The 24,270-nt window shown below is 42.9% G+C and overlaps 8 protein-coding genes across 8 annotated transcripts; 5 read left to right on the top strand and 3 right to left on the bottom strand.

The window, feature by feature from the left end:
- Window positions 1–1,269: 1,269 nt before the first annotated feature.
- GGS22DRAFT_161959 (DnaJ-domain-containing protein) lies at window positions 1,270–3,006 on the top strand. The gene is made up of 3 exons (XM_047961154.1): window positions 1,270–1,654; window positions 1,714–1,802; window positions 1,863–3,006. Exons 1-3 carry the CDS (start codon window positions 1,577–1,579, stop codon window positions 2,941–2,943), a joined length of 1,248 nt encoding a protein of 415 aa, XP_047819605.1. The 5' UTR covers window positions 1,270–1,576; the 3' UTR covers window positions 2,944–3,006.
- Window positions 3,007–3,319: 313 nt separating this feature from the next.
- On the top strand, window positions 3,320–4,625 carry GGS22DRAFT_161960 (S-adenosyl-L-methionine-dependent methyltransferase). The gene is made up of 2 exons (XM_047961155.1): window positions 3,320–4,168; window positions 4,289–4,625. Exons 1-2 carry the CDS (start codon window positions 3,373–3,375, stop codon window positions 4,456–4,458), a joined length of 966 nt encoding a protein of 321 aa, XP_047819606.1. The 5' UTR covers window positions 3,320–3,372; the 3' UTR covers window positions 4,459–4,625.
- Window positions 4,626–4,729: 104 nt separating this feature from the next.
- On the bottom strand, window positions 4,730–6,040 carry GGS22DRAFT_188060 (uncharacterized protein; the record flags this gene model as incomplete). The annotated part of the gene is made up of 3 exons (XM_047964676.1): window positions 4,730–4,892; window positions 4,977–5,544; window positions 5,596–6,040. The coding sequence occupies 3 exons, from the start codon at window positions 6,038–6,040 to the stop codon at window positions 4,730–4,732; spliced, it is 1,176 nt and encodes a 391-aa protein (XP_047819607.1).
- A 1,867-nt stretch (window positions 6,041–7,907) lies between these two features.
- GGS22DRAFT_199943 (ankyrin) lies at window positions 7,908–11,100 on the top strand (the record flags this gene model as incomplete). Its single annotated transcript, XM_047966361.1, has 5 exons — window positions 7,908–8,383; window positions 8,445–8,709; window positions 8,767–9,123; window positions 9,175–9,260; window positions 9,322–11,100. 5 exons carry the CDS (start codon window positions 7,908–7,910, stop codon window positions 10,502–10,504), a joined length of 2,367 nt encoding a protein of 788 aa, XP_047819608.1. The 3' UTR covers window positions 10,505–11,100.
- On the bottom strand, window positions 10,626–12,103 carry GGS22DRAFT_161967 (marvel domain-containing protein). Its single transcript, XM_047961156.1, has 2 exons — window positions 11,161–12,103; window positions 10,626–11,100 (listed from the first exon to the last, which is right to left on the bottom strand). The coding sequence occupies exons 1-2, from the start codon at window positions 11,431–11,433 to the stop codon at window positions 10,891–10,893; spliced, it is 483 nt and encodes a 160-aa protein (XP_047819609.1). The 5' UTR covers window positions 11,434–12,103; the 3' UTR covers window positions 10,626–10,890.
- Window positions 12,104–19,406: 7,303 nt separating this feature from the next.
- GGS22DRAFT_188063 (uncharacterized protein) lies at window positions 19,407–19,913 on the top strand (the record flags this gene model as incomplete). Its single annotated transcript, XM_047964677.1, has 3 exons — window positions 19,407–19,529; window positions 19,585–19,632; window positions 19,686–19,913. 3 exons carry the CDS (start codon window positions 19,407–19,409, stop codon window positions 19,911–19,913), a joined length of 399 nt encoding a protein of 132 aa, XP_047819610.1.
- A 994-nt stretch (window positions 19,914–20,907) lies between these two features.
- Window positions 20,908–21,865, bottom strand: GGS22DRAFT_134360 (CST complex subunit Ten1). The gene is made up of 2 exons (XM_047958542.1): window positions 21,546–21,865; window positions 20,908–21,372 (listed from the first exon to the last, which is right to left on the bottom strand). Exons 1-2 carry the CDS (start codon window positions 21,632–21,634, stop codon window positions 21,027–21,029), a joined length of 435 nt encoding a protein of 144 aa, XP_047819611.1. The 5' UTR covers window positions 21,635–21,865; the 3' UTR covers window positions 20,908–21,026.
- Window positions 21,866–21,971: 106 nt separating this feature from the next.
- Window positions 21,972–23,769, top strand: GGS22DRAFT_161975 (Snf7-domain-containing protein). Its single transcript, XM_047961157.1, has 4 exons — window positions 21,972–22,663; window positions 22,723–22,927; window positions 22,997–23,205; window positions 23,265–23,769. Exons 1-4 carry the CDS (start codon window positions 22,480–22,482, stop codon window positions 23,345–23,347), a joined length of 681 nt encoding a protein of 226 aa, XP_047819612.1. The 5' UTR covers window positions 21,972–22,479; the 3' UTR covers window positions 23,348–23,769.
- Window positions 23,770–24,270: the final 501 nt, after the last annotated feature.

The raw sequence follows: 24,270 nt of genomic DNA on the forward strand, positions 1-24,270 counted from the left end.
TTCTCTTGACCATATTCGTCTCTCTCTACGTATCGTTTGTACAGCGCATCCTCCTTTCGTTTTTTGTCTATTTTCCCCTTTTCCGTGATATAGTCTTCCGGCATATAGTATCCATCACGATGGTCGTCGATTCGTAATCGTTCCTCGGCTAATCGTAGAATTTCTCGATTCTTGGCAAACTCAGCTCTTTCTCGTTCAGACAACCGTACCCCACTCCTTAACTCTTCAGTCTCTTCCGCAACTTGTTTTCGTAGTAATGCCAGTTTTTCCGTTTCCCTCTTTTTCAGGTAAGCTTGTCTCGAGTGTTGGCGGAAGTCCGACATAGCAGCTTTATTCGTAGCGAGTTCCTCAGCTAGACGTTGTCGTTCCTTCTCTGCTTTACCTTCGGATTTTGACTTGCCTCCATCTCTCTCCTTTAGTCGCTTCGCAAAGGCCTCTCTCTCAGCAATATCGCGCTCAGTATCCGATTCGGCGCCACGGTCCTCCTCATCGCGTTCAGCATGACTTAACTTCACGCGTTTACGTTCCGATTCTTTAAATTCCGGTTCTTCATCACGTCCGTCATCGGAAGGCTCAGGTTCACTTCCTGGCTCTTCATCACCCCATCTGTCATCAAAGTCATCCTGGCCGCGCTTTCGTATCGCCTTCGATTTCGGACCATGTGTATCTCGGCGAGGAGAACGACTGCGACTTCGGGCACGATGTGACTTATGATGTGAATCATGACGAGAGCTGGATTTCTTATCTTCTTCGCGACGTCGATGTTTGGACTTCTTCTCGACCTTTTGTGGACCTACTTCGTCCGTGTCCATAGGGACGAAGGCATATCGTTTGCCGGTCATAGTGGGTTTTCGCGGTTGCCGCGGTTGCCTACCAGGTAGCTAATGAATGACCAAGATTGCTATGACGATAGCTAGAAGGATTCTAGGACCTGTTACTGAGAACTTAAGGAAATAAGTTAGAATTTGAATCCATCTAGGGGTAACGGTAAAGTCGTTGAATCGTAATGTTGGTGATGAGGATGGTGACTCGTGTCGCGGTTGAAGCTTGAAGGTCTGCGTGGTTGCTATGTATTTTTTAGAGTCATTGGGTCAAGTGGAGTCATCGAATCGTTGAACCCAATTAAATCACTAACCGTTGCCAAGAATTACAGGTACCCCCACTGTATAAGGTTAGCAGGGCTTATCTTATCTGAGTGGGTCATTTTCTCAACTCAGTGGCTTTTTACCACGTTGACACGCTGGTATTTTTCGAGGGTTGACGCTACAAGAAATTAGCTGCGTCAACGGATCTTTAGATTCCTTCTAAACCATTTCTAAACCATCCAAATAAAGTTCCCACACCATATATCCCAAAACACCACGTTGGCCAATTCTCAAGTCCCCATGTTGGTCAATTTACATCTATGGGAGAATTCTCGTTCATTGGTGTTACCATCTCACCCATAAGATCACCTATATCTTAATCTCATATGAATAGGTTCTTTCTCGACCAGCTTTAGAATAAGACACCTGTTCATTATTCAGGATCGGAGGTTGAATATCCAAGCTTGCGCAAGCCGCCATTTTTTGGCACGATGCTTTTACGATGGGCAACCTTTGGGTTGTTCTTTCTTCTAGTGCAGCTTGCTTTCTGCGCCGAAGATTTCTACAAGGTCCGTCTCATCTGGTCGCCGAAGCTCTAACGATTTATCGCTAACTGTCCTACTATTAGATCTTGGGAGTAAATCGTGATGCGACGGACAAGCAAATCAAGTCGGCATATAAACAGCTAAGCAAAAAATATCACCCAGACAAGAACCCGTAAATCTGCCCCACCATTACTACTTGCAAACCAGCACCAGCTAATGCGTCTTAATCCAGAGGTGACCCAACAGCCAAGGACAAATTTGTCGAAGTCTCCGAAGCCTACGAGGCACTGGCAGATCCAGAATCCAGACAGATATATGATAAGTACGGGCATGAAGGACTGAAGCAGCGCGGTCAAGGCGGCGGACACCACCATGACCCCTTCGACCTATTCAGTCGATTCTTCGGCGGCGGAGGCCACTATCAACGAGGCCAGCCGCGCGGCCACGATATAGAGGTCAAGGTCGGTATCAGCCTGCGCGACTTCTACAATGGCCGCGACACCGAGTTCCAGTGGGAGAAGCAGCAGATTTGCGAGGAATGCGACGGATCTGGTTCGGCCGACGGCGAAGTTGATACCTGCGGCCACTGTGGCGGTCGCGGAGTCCGAATTATCAAGCACCAGCTAGCACCTGGCATGTTCCAGCAAATCCAGACTACTTGCGACGCCTGCGGTGGTCGCGGCAAGACCATCAAGCACAAGTGCCCGGTCTGTGGTGGAAACAGGGTTATTCGCAAGCAGACCACCGTGTCCTTAAAGGTTGAGCGCGGTGTCGCGCGCGACGCGAAGATCGTCTATGAGAACGAGGCCGATGCTAGCCCCGACTGGATCGCCGGTGATCTCGTCGTCAATTTAGTCGAAAAGGAGCCTGACTTCGCGGAGAACCCCGATCTAGTGGACGGAACATTCTTCCGCCGCAGAGGCAACGACCTCTTCTGGCGCGAGGTGCTATCTCTCCGAGAGGCCTGGATGGGCGATTGGACCCGTAACATCACACATCTAGACGGCCACGTCGTGAGGCTAGGGCGCAAACGCGGTGATGTCGTACAATCCGGACACGTCGAGACGGTCGAGGGTGAGGGAATGCCGATATGGAGTGAGGACGGGGACTCGGTATATCATCAGTACCAGTTCGGCAAGTTATACGTCGAGTACGTCGTGATAATCCCGGACCAGATGGAATCCGGAATGGAGAAGGAGTTCTGGTCCGTATGGCAGAAATGGCGGGGGAAGCTCGGCATTGATCTACAAAAAGACAGTGGCAGACCGGAGGTGTCCGGTCCCGGAGCTAAGGAGGTTAAAGATGAGTTGTAATGATACCTGACCCCTTATACCATAGACATAGAGATGCAATAGATGCATGCAATGTGTAAACGATAACCTGGGAGATTTCGCACGGTGTGTGATAGACGGCTTACTGACAAATAATGGATTGGAAACATGTGCTCAAGCTACGAAGTCAGCTTAGGGGAGCCAATCATCTTGGACCGAACTAAAGCTGAATATGGGGATGAATTGAGCTATCCCTGTCAAGACGTCTGGATCGCGTATATAGTGAGTCAACCCTACTTTTTTTTCCTAGGTGCGACTAACGGCTAGGTAGAGATATAAATACGACCCGACACCCGCCCCGATTCCGAGCCTTGCCCCCTCCCCCAATCCCCCATCCTCTTCCCTCCTTCCCTCTTCCCACCCCCTTTTCCCTTCTCCCCCCTTTTCACCAACCCACCACCACCACACACCATGTCCACCTCATCCCCCCCCCAACCCACTCTCCTCACCCACCTATCCTTCCTCAAAGAATCCATCCTCGGCCTCCTAAGTCCCTGGGGCTTCCTCTCCCTCTCGGCCTCCTTCCTCCCCCGCACAATCCTCTCCCTGATCCAACAGCAACGCTACTCCGTCCTCTTCTCCCCAGCCCGTTTACAGGAGGCCTGGTTCACTGAATTCTGGACCGGCCTCGCCGGGCCCAATATCCGCCTCAACGCAGGCGAGCGCGTGGTCCCTCTGCTCCGCGGGTATGCCTCGCGCGGACAGGTGACGGAGACCCAGGTCGGGCCCGCGATCGCGGGGACCGTGATTGAGGTCGGCGCCGGCGCGGGGCTGTGGGTTGATGTGTACCGGCAAGTCGCAGACGTGCGGGCCCCAGACGCAGACGAGGGCGTTGAAGGGGTGACGAAACGCAAGAATGTAAATAATGGTAACGGTGAGGGCAAAGGCGTAATCACGCGCATCTACGGCGTAGAGCCGAACCCGAACCAGCACCCCCACCTACATCGCGCGATCGCCGCGGCCAAGCTCGAGGACGTGTACCAGATCGTGCCCGTGGGGATCGAGGATCTGGACAACGGGGCTATGTGGGACGGACGCGTGGAGAAGGGGAGCGTGGATTGCATTGTTTCGATCCTGTGTCTGTGCAGCATCCCGGAGCCGGAGAAGAATATCCGCGAGCTGTACTCGTATTTGAAGAAGGGTGGGCGGTGGTATGTTTTCGAGCATGTCCGCTGCGAGCATGGCTTGTTTATGCAGTTTTACCAACGTGAGTTTTCCCTTCCCCTTTTATGTTTTTTCTATCGGTTAGGTAGTAAGGTGCGGCGGTGAGAAGGTGATGGGAACGAAAAGAGGATTAAATATACTGTACTAACGTTCGCTTCGACAGGTTTACTCAATGTGTTCTGGCCGCACTTCATTGGCGGGTGTCTCCTGTGCCGACCGACGGAGAAGACGATTCGGGAAGCAGGTCCCTGGGACAGCATTGACGTCGGGCAGCCTGCGACAGAGCCATGGTACCAAGTCGTTCCCCACGTGTTGGGCGTGTTTACAAAATAGAATACCATAGCTGCAAGAATACCAAATGGCGCAATGGAGCAATTTACTTGGGCGTCAGAGCATTTCTTAGTTTACTACTCTACGATGGAACGGTTTCATATACACATATCTACCTGTTAGTAGCATTTGATGCACTTTTTTCGGATAGGTTCAATTTTATATCAAAACTTATTTTTTTTTTATCTTTTGCCATAGACTAGGTAGGTGACTAGTGTACAATTATAACAACTGCCTTATTCCCTCATCCCATTGCTAGTCAAACTGTTCCATCTTATAAACCCCTGTGTCCCTCCTGAGCAGATGTCACGTTATTCCTATGGTTATGACCGTGTTTCTGGTCGCCATGTTCAACCACAGGTTCGCCGATGTGTTGTCGCAAAGTAGAGGGAGGTACCTGAGCAGCGTCCGTAGGATCTTTGGCAGAATAGTTCCCACTTCCGGAAGTTGTTAACTAATTTTTCATTCCGATACGAAAAGCAGGCGAAAGCAATGTTGCGAAGCGGTCAATGCGTACTTACGACTGGTAAGTCTTGTTGCCGCCGAATGTCTTGGAATTGTCCAGGTCCGAGTCAACTCGTGGGTCTAATTTGTTCATCATGTCGCTCTTGTGAGGACCGGCGGTGCCGGGAGCGGGACCCGGGCCGGAATTTGCTGCATGCGTTCCGGTTACCCCTTGGCCGTGAGTACCGGTTGCTCCCGTGCTATACCCGTGCGTTCCGACAGTGCCATATGTGCCGGTATTGCCATGTGTGCCGGTAGTGCCATGTGTGCCGGCAATACCGTGTGTACCAGTAGCACCGTGGGTGCCGGTAGTGTTATGGGTACCAGTAGTGCCGTGGGTGCCGTGGGTGCCAGCAGTACCATGATTCCCATGAGTGCCGTGAATACCGGTAGAACCAGTAGTTCCGGTAGTATCATTTGTGCCGTACCCAGTACCTCCCGTGGAGCTATTGAAGTGGTTGCCTGTAGTTCCCGTAGTTCCCGTGGTGCTCCCAGGAGTGTAACCGGCACCCGTCGTTCCGGCAGTGCCAGAGCTGCCGTATGTGTTTCCGACAGTACGGCTGGCATCTCGGTCGCTGTCTACGCCTGTATCTGAGTTAGTGATGACATCAAGACCAATGCAAGAGGGAGACATACGAGGATCGACGGCGTTGGCTAGACGAGAGTTGTGTGGGCCAGAAACTCCTTCGGGTCCACTACCACCGTAGTCACCAGCGGCGTTGCCTGCATAGTGACCGGATCGGTCAGAGTCAATTCTGGGATCAACCTTGTTGGCTATGTCTGATCTATGAGGCCCTGAGGTTGTCTGCCCCGTGGTGCCTGTGTAGCCTGTAGTGCCCGTAGTGCCAGTTGTACCCGTAGTTCCGTGGGTGTAGTTACCACCAGATGTGTGTGTTTGAGAGCCGCCAATGGTCGAGCCTGGCGCAGCGCGGTGGTCGCGGTCGCTGTCGACTCTCGGATCGGCGGCATTTCCAACACGGCTGGTGTGAGGTCCGTGAGTGCCTTCAGAGGCACCATGAGTGGTGGAAGAGTTATGGTTGCCGGATACGGCATCCTTGACCTTGTTGATGACACTAGACATATTGGAAAGTAATTGCGAGTATGATATTGAATGAAGTAAAGCTGCTAGTGTTAATTATTGAGATTGACTCTTAGGTTGTTGTTTCTGAGTTTTGAGTATAGTAGTTTGATGATGATGAATGAAAGGAAAACATGAAGCTTGAGCTGAGGTATGTCAACTTCTTATATGACATGAACCAGGCAGTGCTTGCTCGTTATTCTAATGTGCCATGTTACTTCCTCAGTTTAACATAGAATGTCATCATCGATAATCTCGATCAAAAGCCGTAGCTTCTTGTGTGTCCCGAGCTGTATGTAGATACACCTTCAATGAGTTAGTTAAAGGATTATACCCAATCATTACAAATTGCGAAGCTAGACAGTTGGATGAAAGCCTCTCTTACTTCATCCGTCGTCATCACCCCTGATTTAGGAAGTGCCATCCTGGACAGACTGCTCGAAGAAACTTACCGGAAGATCTAATCCGGGTAGAGCAAACTCAAAAGTACCTAGCGTTCAGACCATCTGTGGCTACCCGTCATGTAGCGGCCCCGACTCATCTACCTCGGGGCTTTTACTTGCATGTACATCCGTATATACGGATGTTTGCACCTACCTTCATGTACCTGCCTAGGGTCTTGTGGCTCACCTGTCGGCGTCATAGTAGAGGACAAAGTACCTGGAATTGTGGCGGTCATCTCCAAACAGTTACCGGTAGACAGGTAATATGACGATATATGGAGAGTTAGAAGAGTCCGTCCATTTCGTCTAATGTGCTCAGTAGACGAAAATAACCCGATTGGTTTGGCAATTTTAGCATTCAGCTTTTGGTCCGCATTCTACTATGTGAACCTAACTGCCTGACTGCCGACATCCGGGGGGTCTCGTCATTCACGTTGTTAAGAGAAGGAAGTTGTTGCGTAGATTCTTTCCCTTTGGCCTGTACAAGGTATTACTGGTTGAAATTGTGGCTGGTGATACTTTTGAAGTTACACAATGTGGCGTCACCTCGATCGTTTAGCCTCATTTGCCCCACCGATGCTGTCATAGACTCCTGGGAGTATGTAGCTGCCAAGTTATCAACTTCTTCTCTTTTCTTTGTGCAATTCTCGTCAAATTAGATTTCTATATGGACGCCTTTGTTTCAACTGCAGCCGATCGCGAGCAAAGATCTAGGCAGGCTGTCATATTGTGGTAATACTTACATCGATGTACTCAAAGTATTTTCTGGGTCGACGGGGTGCCACGTAATCTACGATTGATCTTTCGTTATTGCTAGACACCCGACCTAGGCAAAAATAATAAAATCCACAAAAATACTAAAATCAAGGGAATCGGTTTGGCGATTTGCCTCAGCTAGGTTGGTACCTACATTAGATCTGATTACCAGGGGAATTTCATATCTAATGTCGTCACATTTCTAAAAATTCTTTCTGTGAGCAAATACTTTAGCAGGGATTACCTCTTCCAGTTAATAATTGCTTATGTAATACGCTAGCTTAGTAAGGTGCACGTAAACTTTGAAGTGTAAGACGCGATGTCCAAATTGATTCTTTCCACTTCATCAACCTCATTAACTGACGCCTTCAAGTGCTTTCACGAATCACCTCAAATCAATCTCATTAGATGATTATCGATGGGGGAAAATGCCCAACCCCTAAAATGTGCAGCTCAATCAGCTGGGGTCAGCAGATAGGTGCCTACCTCCTAGGTATTCAAATTGCCTTGCAATGCGCCCTACAATTTGCCCTGCCAGCCTTATCCCGCGGGAGCCTTATTATGCGGTGGCCACCATTTTAAGTCGACAATAATATGCAGGCATCACCAACACGCAGATGCATGTCTAACAATGCCCCTTTCCACCTAGGGAACTTGGGTGTGAAGACACTATGGATCCACTCTCAATAACCGCTAGCATCATCGCCCTTGTGCAAGCAACCGTGGGAATTACGAAAGGCGTCAATTTCATTCGTTCGTTAGGCCAGATACCACTTGAGTTTAGCGGGCTGGTAAACGAGCTTTCAACGTTGCAGGCCGTAGCTCAACAGGTTCAGACAGTGCTACGAGAATTCGAAAGCCCATCATCGATAACGAATTCAGATCCTCGCCTACAAGCACTCGATCCTGGTCTCCTCGTTTCTTTAAAAGACGAGTTGGCTCAGACCACCAAGGATCTAAATGCCATATGCGGTCGGCTGAAGACGCCTAAGAAACGGAGCGCAAAGCGGTGGTGTAACGATGAAGAAGACATTTCGAAGTGGAGATGGCAAAAGGAAAAACACAATATTGTGAGACTTCAACAGAAAGCCAGACAGGCCCGGCAGAATCTAAGTTTATGCTTTACAGCATTTATCACTTCTCAGACGTACATACCCAACCTGCCAACATGTCCAGTAGCATGGCAGCACCGAACTAACAGCATCCAGACACCGGCAAACTAAACTCAGCATCAACATACAAGAATTATTGTGTACCTCAACGCAGAGCATTTCTTTGCTTCAAAAACAATCTAATTTGGCGCGGGAGGAAAACCTAGCACTCCACAAAGAGCTCCAAGGCTCTATTGCTCAGCTTAACCAAGGCCTAGCTGGAGCCATCCCCACACCCACAGCCACAGCCAATCCCATCAAAGTTGAGACCCAGCCCAAGACACCTAGTTCAATACCGATGGTGTACTTCAACGCTTCTCTTGTACCAATTTGTTCGCTCGCTTGCAGGTGTAGTTGCCATCAAACTAAGCGTTTGCAGTCACCGGTGTGGCTTAGTTCCTTGATTGGCCATCTCTTCCTGGAGTACAATGTAACACCTCTCGTTCAGCACGTTGAATGCGATGCAACCGCATGTAAAGCAAAGGCCCCGTCATCTCTACGACTATATTATGCCTTCCCTCGATGGCTTTTAGCACGTTCGATCGAGCTCGCTATTTCTTGGTCCAGCCTCACTGGGTCTGGTTCATCTCTTCATCTCCGGATTCCTAGGGTCATAAATACTCATAACATATGGCGAGCTATAGAGTATGACGACATGAACTGGGTCCGAATTAATATGGCGAATAAGAACATACTCCCTACAGATGTCGCCACGTGGGGAGGGTCGCTTGCTATGGTAAGGGAAGGTTTCAATCCTACATACGACGAAGTTAACTCTAATTTATAGATGGCTATGTTCTATTGCCGATCTGAAATGGCCAATTATTTTATTCAACAAGGTTGCGACTTCTATTCGAAGGATGTGTTTGGTCGGTGAGTTGAACATTATTATATCTGAACATTCCGGGTTTCACAAGTAGCTGACTCAAAGTAGATCGGTCTCATCAGTTGTCAAAGAATACACGATTCAATATATGAATAATCCTCGTGTCGATCAGCGCATACTTAAAGAATTGTCGTCACTTTCACCCATAAATTCAAGAGGATATCGAGTTGCTTTACCTAACGAAAACGAGTTATCATCTACTCTTCGTTTATTAGAACCGGCCGATTTGAACCGCCTGGATGATTGTGGGTATGCGCATTTACACTGGGCCGTACAAAGAGGGGATAGAAGCGCAGTACAGTCATTATTAGCTGCAGGAGCAGCGCCAAACTGTCTGAGTGTAAGCGGATTGACGCCTCTTGTTCTGGCCGTACGAATGAGCAACGTTGGTATCGCCGAATTGCTTCTAAATAATGGAGCAGATGTTAATTTCTATAATAAGAAACACTTACTAACGGCAATTACTGATGCGTTCGGAAAACCTGAGATGTTGCGATTACTCCTGGACCGCGGGGCGTACATTACTTCTTCACGTAGAGACTTCGTGACTGAAACCCCACTCGACATAGCGGCAGAAGACTACTACAATTGGGATAATGCTCCGGACCATCAAATCAGAGAACTTCGAACTTCGTGGGCGGAGTCTTTGTCCTGTCTTATCAGCGCCGGCCTTGATATCAATAACCAAGAGAATCTCGAGCGAACAGCTCCTATCATGATGACGCTTTTGAACCAGAATGTGATTCTTCTCGGCTTACTTATCAACGCGGGCGCAAGGCTGGATGTTGTTGACTGTTACCAGAATAACATATTGCATTGGGCGGCAACATCAAACCTTGCATCCATCGAGGCTCTCCGTCGCGCCAATATCAATTCCATAGACCCGGATATGCCTAATAAATTTGGAAACTCCCCTATGCTGTTGGTTACGCAGCGGATGTACAAGCCCGATGAGGAGTTTGGACCCGGAGAGCAGCCTCTCACTGCTGATGGGTTTTGGGCGTTTAAACAACTTGTTGACGAGATTCGTGAGCGGTATGCGGAGAAGAGGCGTCTAGACTCGGTGGATACTAGGCTAGATAGTATCTCAATTGGTACCGCCTCTGTTAGTATCAGCAGTGTTAATGGGTGTTGGGGCGGTAGCCAGACGTATACGCTAGGTAGCAGAGAAGGAGGTGTGATACGTGCTAGATCTGATGAAAGCGGATGCGAGGAGTTCTTTGACCCCTGAAACCATCGAGGCAGCCGACTACGATACCCTCATTAAGATTTCTTGGACAACGGTATCGCCGTCACCTTGGAATGTTCCCCAACATCATTCATTGTGACCAAGTCTACCTAGTGAGCGGGCATTAGGAAATTATTAGAATTATATTTCATTAATTGGGGTATCTTTGTTGCTTCAATACATGCTCAATTCCGACGCCAAGTAACAGTTGAAAACACCAAAACAAGCCAACCGAACCTCAACCCCCAAGCTCAGAATCATCATGCGTAGGACCCAAGAGAATCTCAGAGTCCGGTAAGTGACATTACGTTAACAATTAGGTTAAGTAGAGTCGTAGTACAGCGTTGAAATATCATCAAGAGTACCTAAGTATCGATTCCTTTCGAGGCTTAGACGCGAGTTCTGTACCAAGTGCGGCGACGGTAGGCGCGGGATTCCTTCTCGCGAACCCAGAATACGCCGACGATTGCTGAGACGAGCCAGCAGATAGCAGACAGGAACGAGAAGGCGATGACGGCCTTCCACTTTCCGCACTGGTCGCCGTTCCGGAAGGAGACATTGCCCCAATCAAAGACGTATCCGCATGTGCCGTTAAGGAACTATCCACGCTATTAGCATCTATCATAGCTGTATATGTGGGTAACATTGAGATAACTTACGTTAACTAGTAGACCAAAGGCGGCGAACCAACAGAGAGAGATAACGAGATCAACGGGCCAGTGAGTGAAGCTACCGGCGAATGGGAAGAGCCAGACGAGGGCAAGGAAGATGGCGAGGGCAGCTATCACTTCCGTGTAGATAAAACGGCCTTGATCCCAGCTGCTAGTGTTGTGGACATCGTGAAGATATTTGCCGTTAATTCCGGCGACGATGGCACCGAACCCCAGCTCCGCGAGGCGGAGGACCATGGAGAAGAGATCAGTTAGAATCATGTTGGTTATATAATTCTTTATTGTAGGTCTGTTTAGGAATATGCAAGAGGATGTGGTAAGTTATTAGAGATGGATGGTCTAATAATCGGGAGAGGTTAGAGAGCAAAGAGATGGGATTTTGTACATTTCCCTTCGGGCGACTAATCAGGTATTTATCGACATCTCGAACTGGCCAGTCTTATTCACGGCTCGAGCTATGACGCCTCTCGGACTTACACACCTCATAACGAGGCCAAACAGCAAACCATTTAGCTTAGGTGGGCTGGTGGGCTTAGTAGGTTGACCCCGAACAGGCCGAATAAAGTCAGTAATCACATTGGCCACAGATCGCCACTACAAATCAGGATTCTGGTGTCCCGTTATTTACGGCTTGTAATGGCGTAGCTGGAGATCGGTCAATCACCCCAGTATCGGCATAGAAAGACGCTTCGAGATCTTGTAAGGCGTGTCAATCAATGTGCGAGCCAATGCGATGAGCCGAGTGGTATCATGTGGACCACGACTAGGCGTTTAATGGCCCAGTTCGTTCGAGAAGTACGTGGAATGCCGGGACCAACCAGATCACCGGCTTGTGTGCCTTGACCGCGTGTTGTGTTGTCAGGCCTCATTGCATTGACAACATTGATGAGGTCATTAAAACTTTGCACTAATTTATCCATGCAGCCATGCTACTAAAAAGCCCTGAATACCTGATGATTACATAAACGCTTGGGGCTTAGTCTAATACGTGGATGATCCACCGCGGGGCAGTCACGGAGAATTACTTATGTAAAGTAGCTGAATTTACGTAGGAAATGAATCTTAAGATATTAATGTTTAAATTAACGTTTTATAATATATAATATAAAATTATATAATGCGTATAATATATAATATTAATATTATATAATAATTTTATTATACGTATAACGAAACGGAAAAATTTTTTAATTTTATATATATTTTATATATATAAAAATTATTTATATATTATATATAATTTTATTTTAAAATAATTTTAAATGTTTTAATTAATTATTTTAATTATTAAAAAAATTATTTAATTTATAAATAAATAAATATAAATTTAAAATAATTTTAATAAAATTTTAATTATTTTAATAATTATATATAAATTTTATATTTTATATAATTAATTTAATCGTTAATTAAATTTAAAAAAAATTTAAAAAATATATTAAATCGTAGTATAATATTTTATTTTTTTAATATAAATTTTACGTTATTATGTTAATTAATTATTTATCGATAAACTTTTTATAAAAGTTTATTAAAATTTTTTATTTTAAACTTTTTTATTTTTTTTAATATTTATATTATTATATATATTTTTTATATTTATAATTATTTATAATTAATAATTTATTATAATAATGTTTTACTTTTAAAATTTACGAAAACGTATTTAAAAATTTCACGATTTATAATTTATATTTTTATAATATAAAATTACCACGTTTTAATTTAATATTTACTTTTATTTTTTTAATATATATAAATTAACGTAAATAAACGTTAATTTATTAATTTTTATTTAATTTAATTAGTTTTTTCGAATATTTTAAATATAATTTTAAATTTAAAAAATATATTTAAAAAAAATTAAATTAAAAATTATATTTAATAATTTTTTTATATATAAAGTTAATTTATTACCCGTTATTTTTATAATTAATTAATATTATTTAAATAATTACGTTTTATAAAATATATTATAAATTAAATTAAATATATTTTTTTTTATTTTAAACGAATAAAACTCGTTAATTAATTATTTTTAAAAATTTTAATTTTTTTTTATTAATTTTATTAAAAATAATCGTATTTTTTTTAATTAAATAATAAATATTTTATTATTTTTATTATTAAAATTAAACGTTTAAATAATTTAATTAACATTCGTTATTTATTTCGTTATTTAATTATAATATATTTAAAATAAAATAATTTAATTAATTTATTTTAATTTAATAATATAATTTAAATTTAATTAAATATTATAAATTAATTTTTATTTTTAAATTAAACTTTTTAAAAATAAATTATTTATTTTTAATATACGTTAAATTATTATAATAAATTTAATTATACGAATTAAAATAAAAAGTTAATTTTATTAAAAATTATTCGATATTATTTTTATAATTTTATATAAATCGTTATTATTTTAATTAATTTAAAAATCGTTAAATACGATAAATAAAAAAATAAAATTATTAAAAAAAACTTAATTATTTTAATAAAAAATAAAATATTATTATTATAAATTTTATTATATAATTATATTATATAATAATTATTAACTTTTAAAATTTAATTAAATTAAATCGTATAAAAATTTACGTTTATAATAAAATTTTAATATTATTTAATTTTTTTAATTTAAAATATTAATAAAATATTTTTTTAAATACGTCGATTAAAATAATAATAAATTAATAAATTTTTTTTTAAAATTTTAAATTTAATATATTTTTAATTAATAATTATAAATTATAAAATTCGTAAAAAACGTTTATAACGCGTTTTAATTTAAAAATATTATTAATTTAATAATAAATAATTTACATTATTTTACACGTATTTATATTAATTTTATTTATTAATAATAATTTATTATTTATAATTTTTCGTAAAAAAAATAATATAATATTAAATTAATTATTAATAATTAATTAAATAAATTTAACGTTTATAATTTTTTAATAAAAAAATAAATTAATAAAAAATTAAATAAAAATATTAAAAACTTTTTTTTTAATAAAAATTTTAAATTTATTAAATATAACGTTAATTAAATTTAATTTTATAATTAATTTTATAACGTAAATTAAATATTCGTTATATATTATATTAAATAATTTATTCGTAAAATTTCGAAAAATAAAAAATTTAAATATATTATTTAAATTAAAAAAAAAATCGTAAATTTCATTTATTTCGTATTTAATAAAAAGTTTATTATTATAATAAATAATTTTAATTATATTTAATTAAAAATTTTATATTAATTATATTTTTTTAAATATTTTATTAATTAATAAAATTTAAATTTAAAAAATAATTTAATATAATAATATTTATAACGAACTTTTAATTAAAAAAAAACGCTTCGTTTAATAAAATTAAAATAACGATAAATTTTAATATTTTTAAAAAATATCGTAATTTAATTAATAAATAATAATAATAAATAAATCGAAAAAAATAAAAAAAAAAAAAATAAAATTAATATATTTATTATTATATAACTTATTTTTAAAATTAATAAATTATAAAATAATTATAAAAATTATTATAAAAAAAACTTAAATTAATTAAAATATCGTAAATATTTAAAAAAAAAAAAAATTTTATATTAAATTAATAAAAATTTTTTACCTCGATATTATATTATACCGTTTATTATACCACTTTAATATAAATATAATAATATAATATAAAATATATAATATTATACCGTATAATACCCTCATTATACATATAATGCAAAACCCTAGCTCGGATCTGTTACCGATTAAGTACTTTGTACACATCAAATGCTGGAAGGTTCACTGTGCGTTGATTATGTAATCGTGGTATTCAGGTAAAAAGAGAAGAACCAAACTTAACTAAATCCAATCCATTACTATCCCCACTACCATCACCACCATCACCATCGACTGCTCCTGTCAACCCTGAAGAAACTATCATCGAAACATCAAACACACAAACATCACCAGACTCCTTATACATGTTGCAAATCCTACCCCGTTCGACCAATGAAACCGATATCCCCGAAGAATACAACTTCAACGTCTACCTGACATATGGAACAATCGCATGAATACGCTACAGCCCAAAGTGATCTTACCTTAGACATAGATCGTATATCGCAACTACGTGCCTCCGACAAATGGCAACGTACAATTTTAAAAACCAGGGCCTCGGTATTAACATCGTCGCTAGACACAAAAACATCGACAATCGACCCTTTCTCGAATGGCCTGCTACATGAAATGCCGGATCACGAAACAAACACGCCAGTCAAGAGGATAAGGAAATAGCAACCGATAGCTCTAAGAGCTTGACCAGAATGGTACGCCTATCAAGCGAAAAAATAGATGAAGATAGGTAAGCGCGAAATAATAATAAGTATCGAACTGTCAAAAATACCCTGCCTAGGCCAACGCAGGCGATAGAGCCTGTGATATTCCTTACCAGTCGAGGCTCTCGATTCTATCGTTGGGCAATTTCATGGCCACCAATAGTTTGTCCAATTGCAATCTGCAATTTATAATTCTTCTAGTAGGATGAAGAGGGAATTCCTCAAACCTACCAGGTACTCAAGAAGAAGAAAACCCCACATCTTTCCTATCCTAAGCCCCACATTCGATTCAATGAAAGCATTTAGGGGGCTTCTCGTCATACACTTCTATTATCCAGGGAGCACATATTCTACGAAATAACCTAACAGGTATGCACGGCTCCGACAATTCAGTTCTCGAAACTTAATGCGACTTTGTCACGACTCGTTATGAACCCCTAGCGCAATCGCAAAGTAGAGGCTATCTGTGGTGTGAATGCTCAGTACTAAGACCTAGAGGCCGCGAAGCTCATAACCATCATGGCCGTTTCCGACAAGGTAGATCAGCGCCACTATGGAGATAAAGGAATCCACGTCACCCATACCACAAGAAGGGCGAGGAGATTTCTCTATCCAGCTATATTGAGATGTCCATGCTGAACTAGTAGTCTGACTCTCAGATCTCCTGAGTCGAGTCAAATACCATGGTGTACGTGAAGATAGGTAGAGGCCTCATCTCCATCGCTGCCATATCGCTACGACTGCTACGAGGAATGGCCATGGTAAGGTATGTAGAGACAGGAGAAACACGGACTGCTTCTCAATTGAAAATTATTGTTTTGATTACGCATGAGGGTATGGTTTAAACTTACCTAGGTTGAAAACGCTATATGAAAGTTTTTCAGCTTGTTATTACGACTTTTCCCTGCTGTGGCATTACTATAGTTCTTAACATCCAAGCGCCAAATCTTAATTCTGAGAACTTGATAGCCGATGAGCCTTATATTTGGCATTACGCTTTATGTCTTTTGGGAATGGCTGAAGATGTCTCCAGGCTTATGATAATGATTAGTCATCTTCAAGTGCTTTAACATTGCGGATTCAATCATGGTGTTTCTGAATACCTAGGTAAACAATTTTTTACTACCTACCTTTTCATCTTGCCTTAGCATTAATTGAGTTCATATTTATTTACCTTATTACTGCCATATTCTGTTTTTTATATTCGACTTTTGAAAGAATGCTGTGTCGTATTACCTAGTATATTTGATTCGGTTGGATTATGTAATAGCTTACCTAATATCTGTCACATTTACATACGTTGGTTTCGATTCTTCGAAATTTATTAAAAATGGGCGTGGCTTTTCTAATTCCGACTTCAATGTAACCGTTTAAATTAACAAAGCTACCTCAGTTAATATACTTAATCAATATCCCAACCTGGAAGTCAGGTATCCAGGTGTATTATTCTGCTTAACCCTATATTAGGGGTAAGGGTTAGGTAGGGTAAGGGTTAATGTGGGGTTAGGGTTACACATTGGTTTATATAACACAGATAATTCTTGAGACGTTTTTGTTAACATGCCGATGTCCTCATTGTCTTCAGTAGGGGATATGGTTAGATTATACGCCCCGGGTTTATGAGTCCATGGTATAAACCTAGACTCTGCACCCCTTGGCGAGAGTTATGACTACCCCTGATATTCAAACGCATAATCCCAAGTTTGGCCTTTTTCATTACGATAGCATACGATAACTTTAGAAGCTATCCGTGAGCTTATTCGAAGTGCTATGAGACCCAGCCGAACGATACATTAACTCTGGGAGAACAATCAAGTGTAGGAACCTTGAAATTTCGGTGAGGGGGATATCCTTCCCTTCGGTTAAGGGGCGAGGTCGATTAAAGAATGCCGAAGAAACTTGCCAATTGTAAATGCTGCTTTCCAAGGGGTTAATCTATTAATTAATTGAGTGCTTACGGCCAATTGAGTCTTCAGCCCGCCCAATTCCCACTGTGGTGTTTGCTTTCCTCAATAATTTCTCTTGGACTCGTGTATATTCCGGTATGTAAATGATAGTCACCTACGATAAGCACAGACGATAGCCTTGGCGAGCAATGGTAGGGCCTGTTTATGCTGGACTTCCAGCCAGCGTAGGAAGTAGATTATTAGGGAATTGCGAAGTACATAGGCCTGTTACCACGCTAGTAAGTGAACATGCGTAAGTGGCAAATGTCTTCTTATACCCTGGATCAAAGATTCAAGTGCTGTACACCCTCTAGTTCAGCCACTGAAAGTTTGCCACTCTTGTTTTCCATAGGGATGTCCTTTCCCACCGAAGGATAGGGGTTCAGGGGTCAACATCTTTGAGTTCAGCCAACTAAACTCGGGATCGGCCGAATTTCCACCGGATTCAACACGTATTATATGCAATATAACTAGCAGTGAATAAGATTCCTATTCCTTTACCGATGTAACCGACAACATCGAGTATCCTTGCCAATACCATCTAGTTCATATATGATGACAGCATATATGAGTAGGTGCAGAAATCCGTAAGTAGGCGAGTCGTCGAACCGGGTTTTATTGGGAGCTGTTGTTTATATCCAACGAGCGCTACATGCGCTTTTGGAATAACCTATTTCGCTGACGCATCTGCGGCGTATAAGAATTTGATCAACAAAGACGCACGGCGGCCACGATGTTACAACAATGAAAGTGCCATTTCGGGGAGTCGGTCATACTCACACAACCTACCGTTAGAGGCCAGACAAACCAAAATGTAGGATGGGGAAGTACGGGGAGTCGTATTGTACCACGCAAGATTGAGAATTTGGGCAATGAATGCTTTTATCATGATTGGATTTCTTCCTCGTCCTGATTTTACGCCAACCTGAAACGGGAAATCTTCCTTTAGGTTTCAGCTGCTAATGTGTGACTGTTGGACGAACTACGCCAAGCTAAAAATGGTTGAGTTGAAGCACCCCGAAATAGTCGAAAGCCTCGTATGGCGACGAAAGACGAAGCGCTATTAGCCTAGGTAGGAAGTTAATAAGTAGTGCAACTTCCTAATCAAGGTCGGATGACGCGGGTAACGTGAGCTGGTTCGGAAGCTGAAATATAGGCGGGATGGTAGTAATATTGGCTCTAGGCGTCTGAATCGCAAATAAATGACGACTCTAGAAGAAATCCAGTAGTTACTCGTCCCTTAGTGCCCGCTGACCTCTGTCGAGGCTTTCTGACGGCCAAATGTGCATACCCTGTTTATTGAAAATCCCATTGGCAGACGACGATGGTGAGAAAAAAACGCCACAAACGTAAGAAGGAAGCACGGAAATCCCTTGATAGGATATCCGAATCACAAATATAGGAATACTCGGGCGCGGATGCGTGACGCAGTTTCGTGAAAAGTAAGAAGCACGAGTTCGGTACCGGCAGGGGGGTCGCTGCAATGTGACCAGATACAGCACTGACTGTAAAAGATTGAGCAATAAGAGCCAATCCCGGTATTCAAGCTGTGGATATTCGATGCTTTGTACTCAAAGAAGTGGGTGGTGCCTATTCGTCGTGGTGGAAAAATGGGGCGTGTAAGTGAGGCGAACCATTACATCCCTTGTGTATATATGCACCTACCAGACCACAGTCGCATTCGGGACGAAGGTATGGCAGGCCAGACAACTTAAATACACGGCTATTAAAGCCTCTCCTGCACATCAAGAGCGGTGTGAGAATAAAACATAGTAGAATCCTCCGCAGGAATTGCGCTGGTGCCGAATATTCGGCATTACGCTTGCGCGGCGCGACTGCTGTTGGGCTTCTCGCATAAATACTTCTCTCGACCGGTTTCGTGCTGACCTTGCCGGTTTCTCTAGAGCGATTCCCCTTTCGACCCAGCACACATTCGAAAGATGGCATCCCCTCCCATGAACAAATACTGGATTCCGCATCTAGATATCCACAAGAGAGTCATTACTCAGGAGCTCCAGTACTATTTAGGGCCAGACGCCACCGTCAGACCGTACACCCGAGAAGTACGATGACCACGACGATACTCTGCGGGCAGTCCATTGACCAATTTGCTTCTAGGGAGAAGATGGGTTTCTCATCACGACGCCCGGTGCGTGCTTGACGGACGTAAGCCATGTCCGCTTACCACGTGTTAACGCCGCCGATTAACCTGCGCGCAGGAACAAATCGACGACATATGTCTTAAGTCAAAGGATATGTGGGAGAAGCAAGCGGCGGCTCGCTCGCAATTGAATCCCGAGAAGCCGTTGAAACGGCCATTACACCAACCGGTTTTAATATCGAAGGGGTCTGGAGAAGGATCGAAGCGCCGAGGAAAAGATCGAAGAAGCCACATCTCTCGGCGGCCGTACGACGACAAGAAAGGAGGCGAGTCATCTCGGAAGTGACGTTTAGCAAAGACTCGCGAACTGTCTGGGGATGTAGCAGATCGCCGATGTAACGCAACCGAATGTGTGCCTGTCAGACAGAGGCGGGAACACAGGGCAAAGGGAGTCGAGAGACGCACGTCCTACAGCCAAGGGGGCCTTGGGCGGCTCCAAGGTTGGTCGAGGTTGGTCGGGAATGGATTGTCTGAGATTGATAGCTGCAGGTGGAAATCGTCCTCCAGCGAGGGATTGCCATCTGGCATTGCTGAAGCCTCTGTGGATCCGCAAGATTGAAACACGATAGTTCAATGGTTGTCTGCATGAGCGCTCAACCTGCCGCAACAAGCCAAAGAAGCTTAAGCTCTTTTTGGCGAGACCTAATCCCAATTGGCTTATTCCAAGCATCTCACCCTGCGGTTCTGTGCATGTCATGCAGAAGTCGTGCAGGTAATATGGTCCAAGACATCTAGAGTCGAGACAATTAGGTAGATATAAGGCTTTGATATAGCTCCTTTTGTTTATTCGGCCTAGCTACCAATCAAAGAAGTTGTGCCGTCTAGCCAACGAACGACCTTTGGGAGAGATCTTAAGGTCGCGGCCAGCCGAGAGCGGAGCTTTTATGAACCAAGGTCGTACCGGGAATCGATCGGAGCTTATCTCTGGAAGAGTAACCGCCTTTCACAGACCATAGTTTTTTTTTTCATTCTGCTGAGTTGGCATACAACCGGGGTAACTGCGGTAGCTCTTGGCAATGGTCGCGAATGCTTGCGAATGCTTTCGAGTACTTGCAGCCCATAACCCATCATCGATAACCTCAACCAGGCCACCACCTCGTGTGTTTGCATTGTGTTTGCATCGTATTTGCATCAGAAGATATCCTGTGGTGAATATTATCATCGACGATGTACCTAGTAATGGTACCAAATGACGAATAGTCGCTACTAGTGATTCGTTGTCCAGACGAATCTGATTATAATCATGTTTTTTATAGCTTAGTCTGACCTAAGCCAAATTGTATGGTTACCTTTTCTTTCTGAACATGCGCAACTTTTAAAATCGTCAAGTGGACGTCGGCAGGCCCCCAATGGCATGCATCACACGTTGTTTGGTTCCTATCCGGTGATCTCCCTTGGATCACTCCACCAGCCCTGCGGATGAGGATTGAGAAGGGTATGTTCGATCGGCTACTCTATTGGAAGCGAATGCCTTCTCGTATGATGAGATATCCAGATCCTCGGCGGTCCAAAGAACGAGAGCCTGGACATGGACGCTTGATGAGCACCGTGGCTCCTTTGATTTAGTCATAAGGATTTGGAAAGATGTGACATATCCTATTACGTGAACCCATTGCCCTATTTCTAATTGTTCGGATTTGAGAGTCTCGAGTAGAAGCTTGACATCGACATAGGCAGGCATTTTATTTCCCTTGTATTCGTGCTCAAGAGTCAGAGAAGCCGAGTGAGTATTATAATATGTTACGCTGATAATACTATTAGCGCGTGTATCGAGTAGGAAAGTCGAGGAAGATGAATCGTCCCCGGCGTTAATTTCAAGAAGCCGTCATCGTAGCAAAGAATAGTATTTGCCAGGCACGAGAATTACAGAGATAGTCGAGTTGATCTGGAAATAAGATGAGTAAAGATGCAGTCTTACCATCCTAAAAATCTAACCTTCTCACCGCGGTGCCTGTGTAGATCCCCGAGGAGGCATCGCACCGAGGGAGGAGGTCCGTTAGACATCATGTAAGAACACTAGATCTCAAAATGAAGAAACCATTAACCAACAATAAAGTAAGGTATCTGGCTTTCAATAATCGAAAATACCATAGATGGTTTTCGTAAAGTAACAGGCCGCAATTGGCAATGCTCACAGTTTGATATTAGTGAGTGGGATGAGATGTAATAGGGTACTATTGGGCAAAATGGGCAAATGGGTTTAGGAACCTTTAAATTCTAAGGTTTGTCTTTGTTCTAAGGTTTCTGGTTAGTGTCAACCTTGGAAGTCAGTGCGCACCTGGGTTCTAGAATAATAGGTGTCAGTGGCAGTGGGCGAATAAGGTGACTAATCAAGGTTAAACTTCGGAGATAAGATAGATCAGGCGGACAGCGGATAGCGGAAAGACCCACTATCTTTTTTGGGTAGGCGGCGGGCAGGCACCTTGCACCTTTACACCTTGTCGCCCTTGTCGCTTGCGGCGTCATCTAATCATCCATCCGTCCACTTACTACTTCAACTATTTACCACTGATCTACCTAAATTTGACCTCCGACTTATACTTTATCTATCTGCCTAAACGACAACAATCTCGTGATCAACTAGGCACCCCTTTACGGTCTCAATCCCGATTATCTCTTCTCGATTCCCGGTTCCTTGTGCTTTGGATAAGCATTCGGCACGTCTGTATTCTCAGACACGCTAGAAAAAGCGACGTCATCTCCCTAATCACCACCCTATCGTCGATTATATCCCGCGACCGATATCACTCCTACTATCCCATCGAGCCTCTCTTTCTCTATTCGAGATTCGCGAATCCCCAACGCTAGATCAAGCTCGGCTTCGATAAATACTCCTCGATCCCCCGATCACCATGTCCGGCGTTTGGGGTTGGTTCGGCGGCGGCGCTGCCCAGAAGAAGAAGGACAGCCCCAAAAATGCTATCCTCGGCCTAAGAGCGCAGTTAGATATGCTACAGAAGCGCGAAAAACATCTCATGGCACAAATGGATGAGCAAGATGCTATCGCACGGAAGAACGTCAACACAAATAAAAACGGTGAGTCGTCAATCATGTGAAGGTTGTCAAATGGTCCGAGCTGATATGTGCTCTGATAGCCGCGAAGGCTGCGCTGAGGAGGAAGAAGGGACACGAACACAGCCTCGAGCAGACTATATCGCAAATCGGAACCCTCGAGCAGCAAATTAATGCTATCGAGTCTGCAAATATTAACCGAGAGACCTTGGCTGCGATGGAAAGAGCGGGCGAGGCAATGAAGCAGATCCACGGCAAACTAACGCCCGAGAAAGTCGACGAAACCATGTACGTCCCTCATCGAGAAAATCATATAAACCAAAGTATGTCATGTGATTTACTAATATGTAATAATAGGGACAAATTACGAGAGCAAAACGCACTCAGCGAAGAAATTGTTGCGGCGATTACGAGCAACCAAATTGGAGAGCCTGTGGACGAGGAAGATCTGAACGATGAGCTCGAGGCAATGCAACAGGAACAGCTCGACAAGAAGATGCTCGAGTCGGGAAGTGTACCCGTTTCTGACGCGATTCACAGGATGCCTGCCGTTGGGAACCAGGAGAGTAAGTTGAATTCATCCTCCGTAATGAGCTTCGTCCTTGATATACTAATACCAAAACAGTCCCAGCCAACAAACAGGCTGCTATCGAGGAAGACGACGAAGAAGCGGAACTTCGGAAATTACAAGCGGAGATGGCCATGTGATAGCTCGGCTAATCAAGTTATCACCTTACTTCTACGCTGACCACGACAGCAACATCAGATTCGAGAAAGGATTTCGGTAGTGGGACTCTAGAATGGACGATTGCATGGGGAACGGTGGTATTGACACATTTGAGCTGCGGTGGGAGTTTGGATCAAGCTGCTCTGGTCTGGACGGGGATGTAAGAGACGCATAGCAGCCCCCTTCGAGTCATATTTCCCCATTCCTAATTACGGCGTCGGCGTTTTGAGACCTGGTGATTCATTGGTGGCAACTCATTTCCAGCATGTCCAGTTGACGGATGAAAGATGTTCTAGTCTACCTACATAAACTAACTTATTGACAATATCACTGCTGCAAGGCCAATCTGAGATTAGTGACCAATATATAAGACCATCGGCGAATATCGCGATCGGCCCGGGGGAAATGGAACGGTAGCGGCCTATACTACTACTCTACCGAAGCATATTGAATCAAAAGAGAGATCCTATGCATACAATATATGAATACTCGAGCACCTTCAATCATAATATATCAGATAAGCTTCATCACAAGTCTTATGGCCGCAATTGGTAGCCCCTTTTCTCGTCTGTTTAAAAGATTTACAACCAGATAAAACCAGCTGACCGCGCAATTGTTTATATCTAACAGTGATCAACCGTCCTTGAATAATATCGTTAACGATTAACCACGCTTCCTCTGGTACATAGTCGATCAGCTTGCTTTTAAAGTATAGTTGAACTTCAAGCATAACTAGCCACATATCAGACGAATATCATAGCCATGTCCTTCCAGTAGACCCATCTATTGAGCAAACAAGATCATTTGAGTAAGATGCTGCATTGCCAGAATCGCCTTTCATAGGGACAATACATTCCATTTGGCCCTATAAAGGTACGATCCCTCAGAATTGCGCCGATTCAGG

Source organism: Annulohypoxylon maeteangense (genome assembly GCF_022496945.1).
Source record: "Annulohypoxylon maeteangense strain CBS 123835 unplaced genomic scaffold GGS22scaffold_7, whole genome shotgun sequence".
Classification (NCBI taxonomy): Eukaryota; Fungi; Ascomycota; class Sordariomycetes; order Xylariales; family Hypoxylaceae; genus Annulohypoxylon; species Annulohypoxylon maeteangense.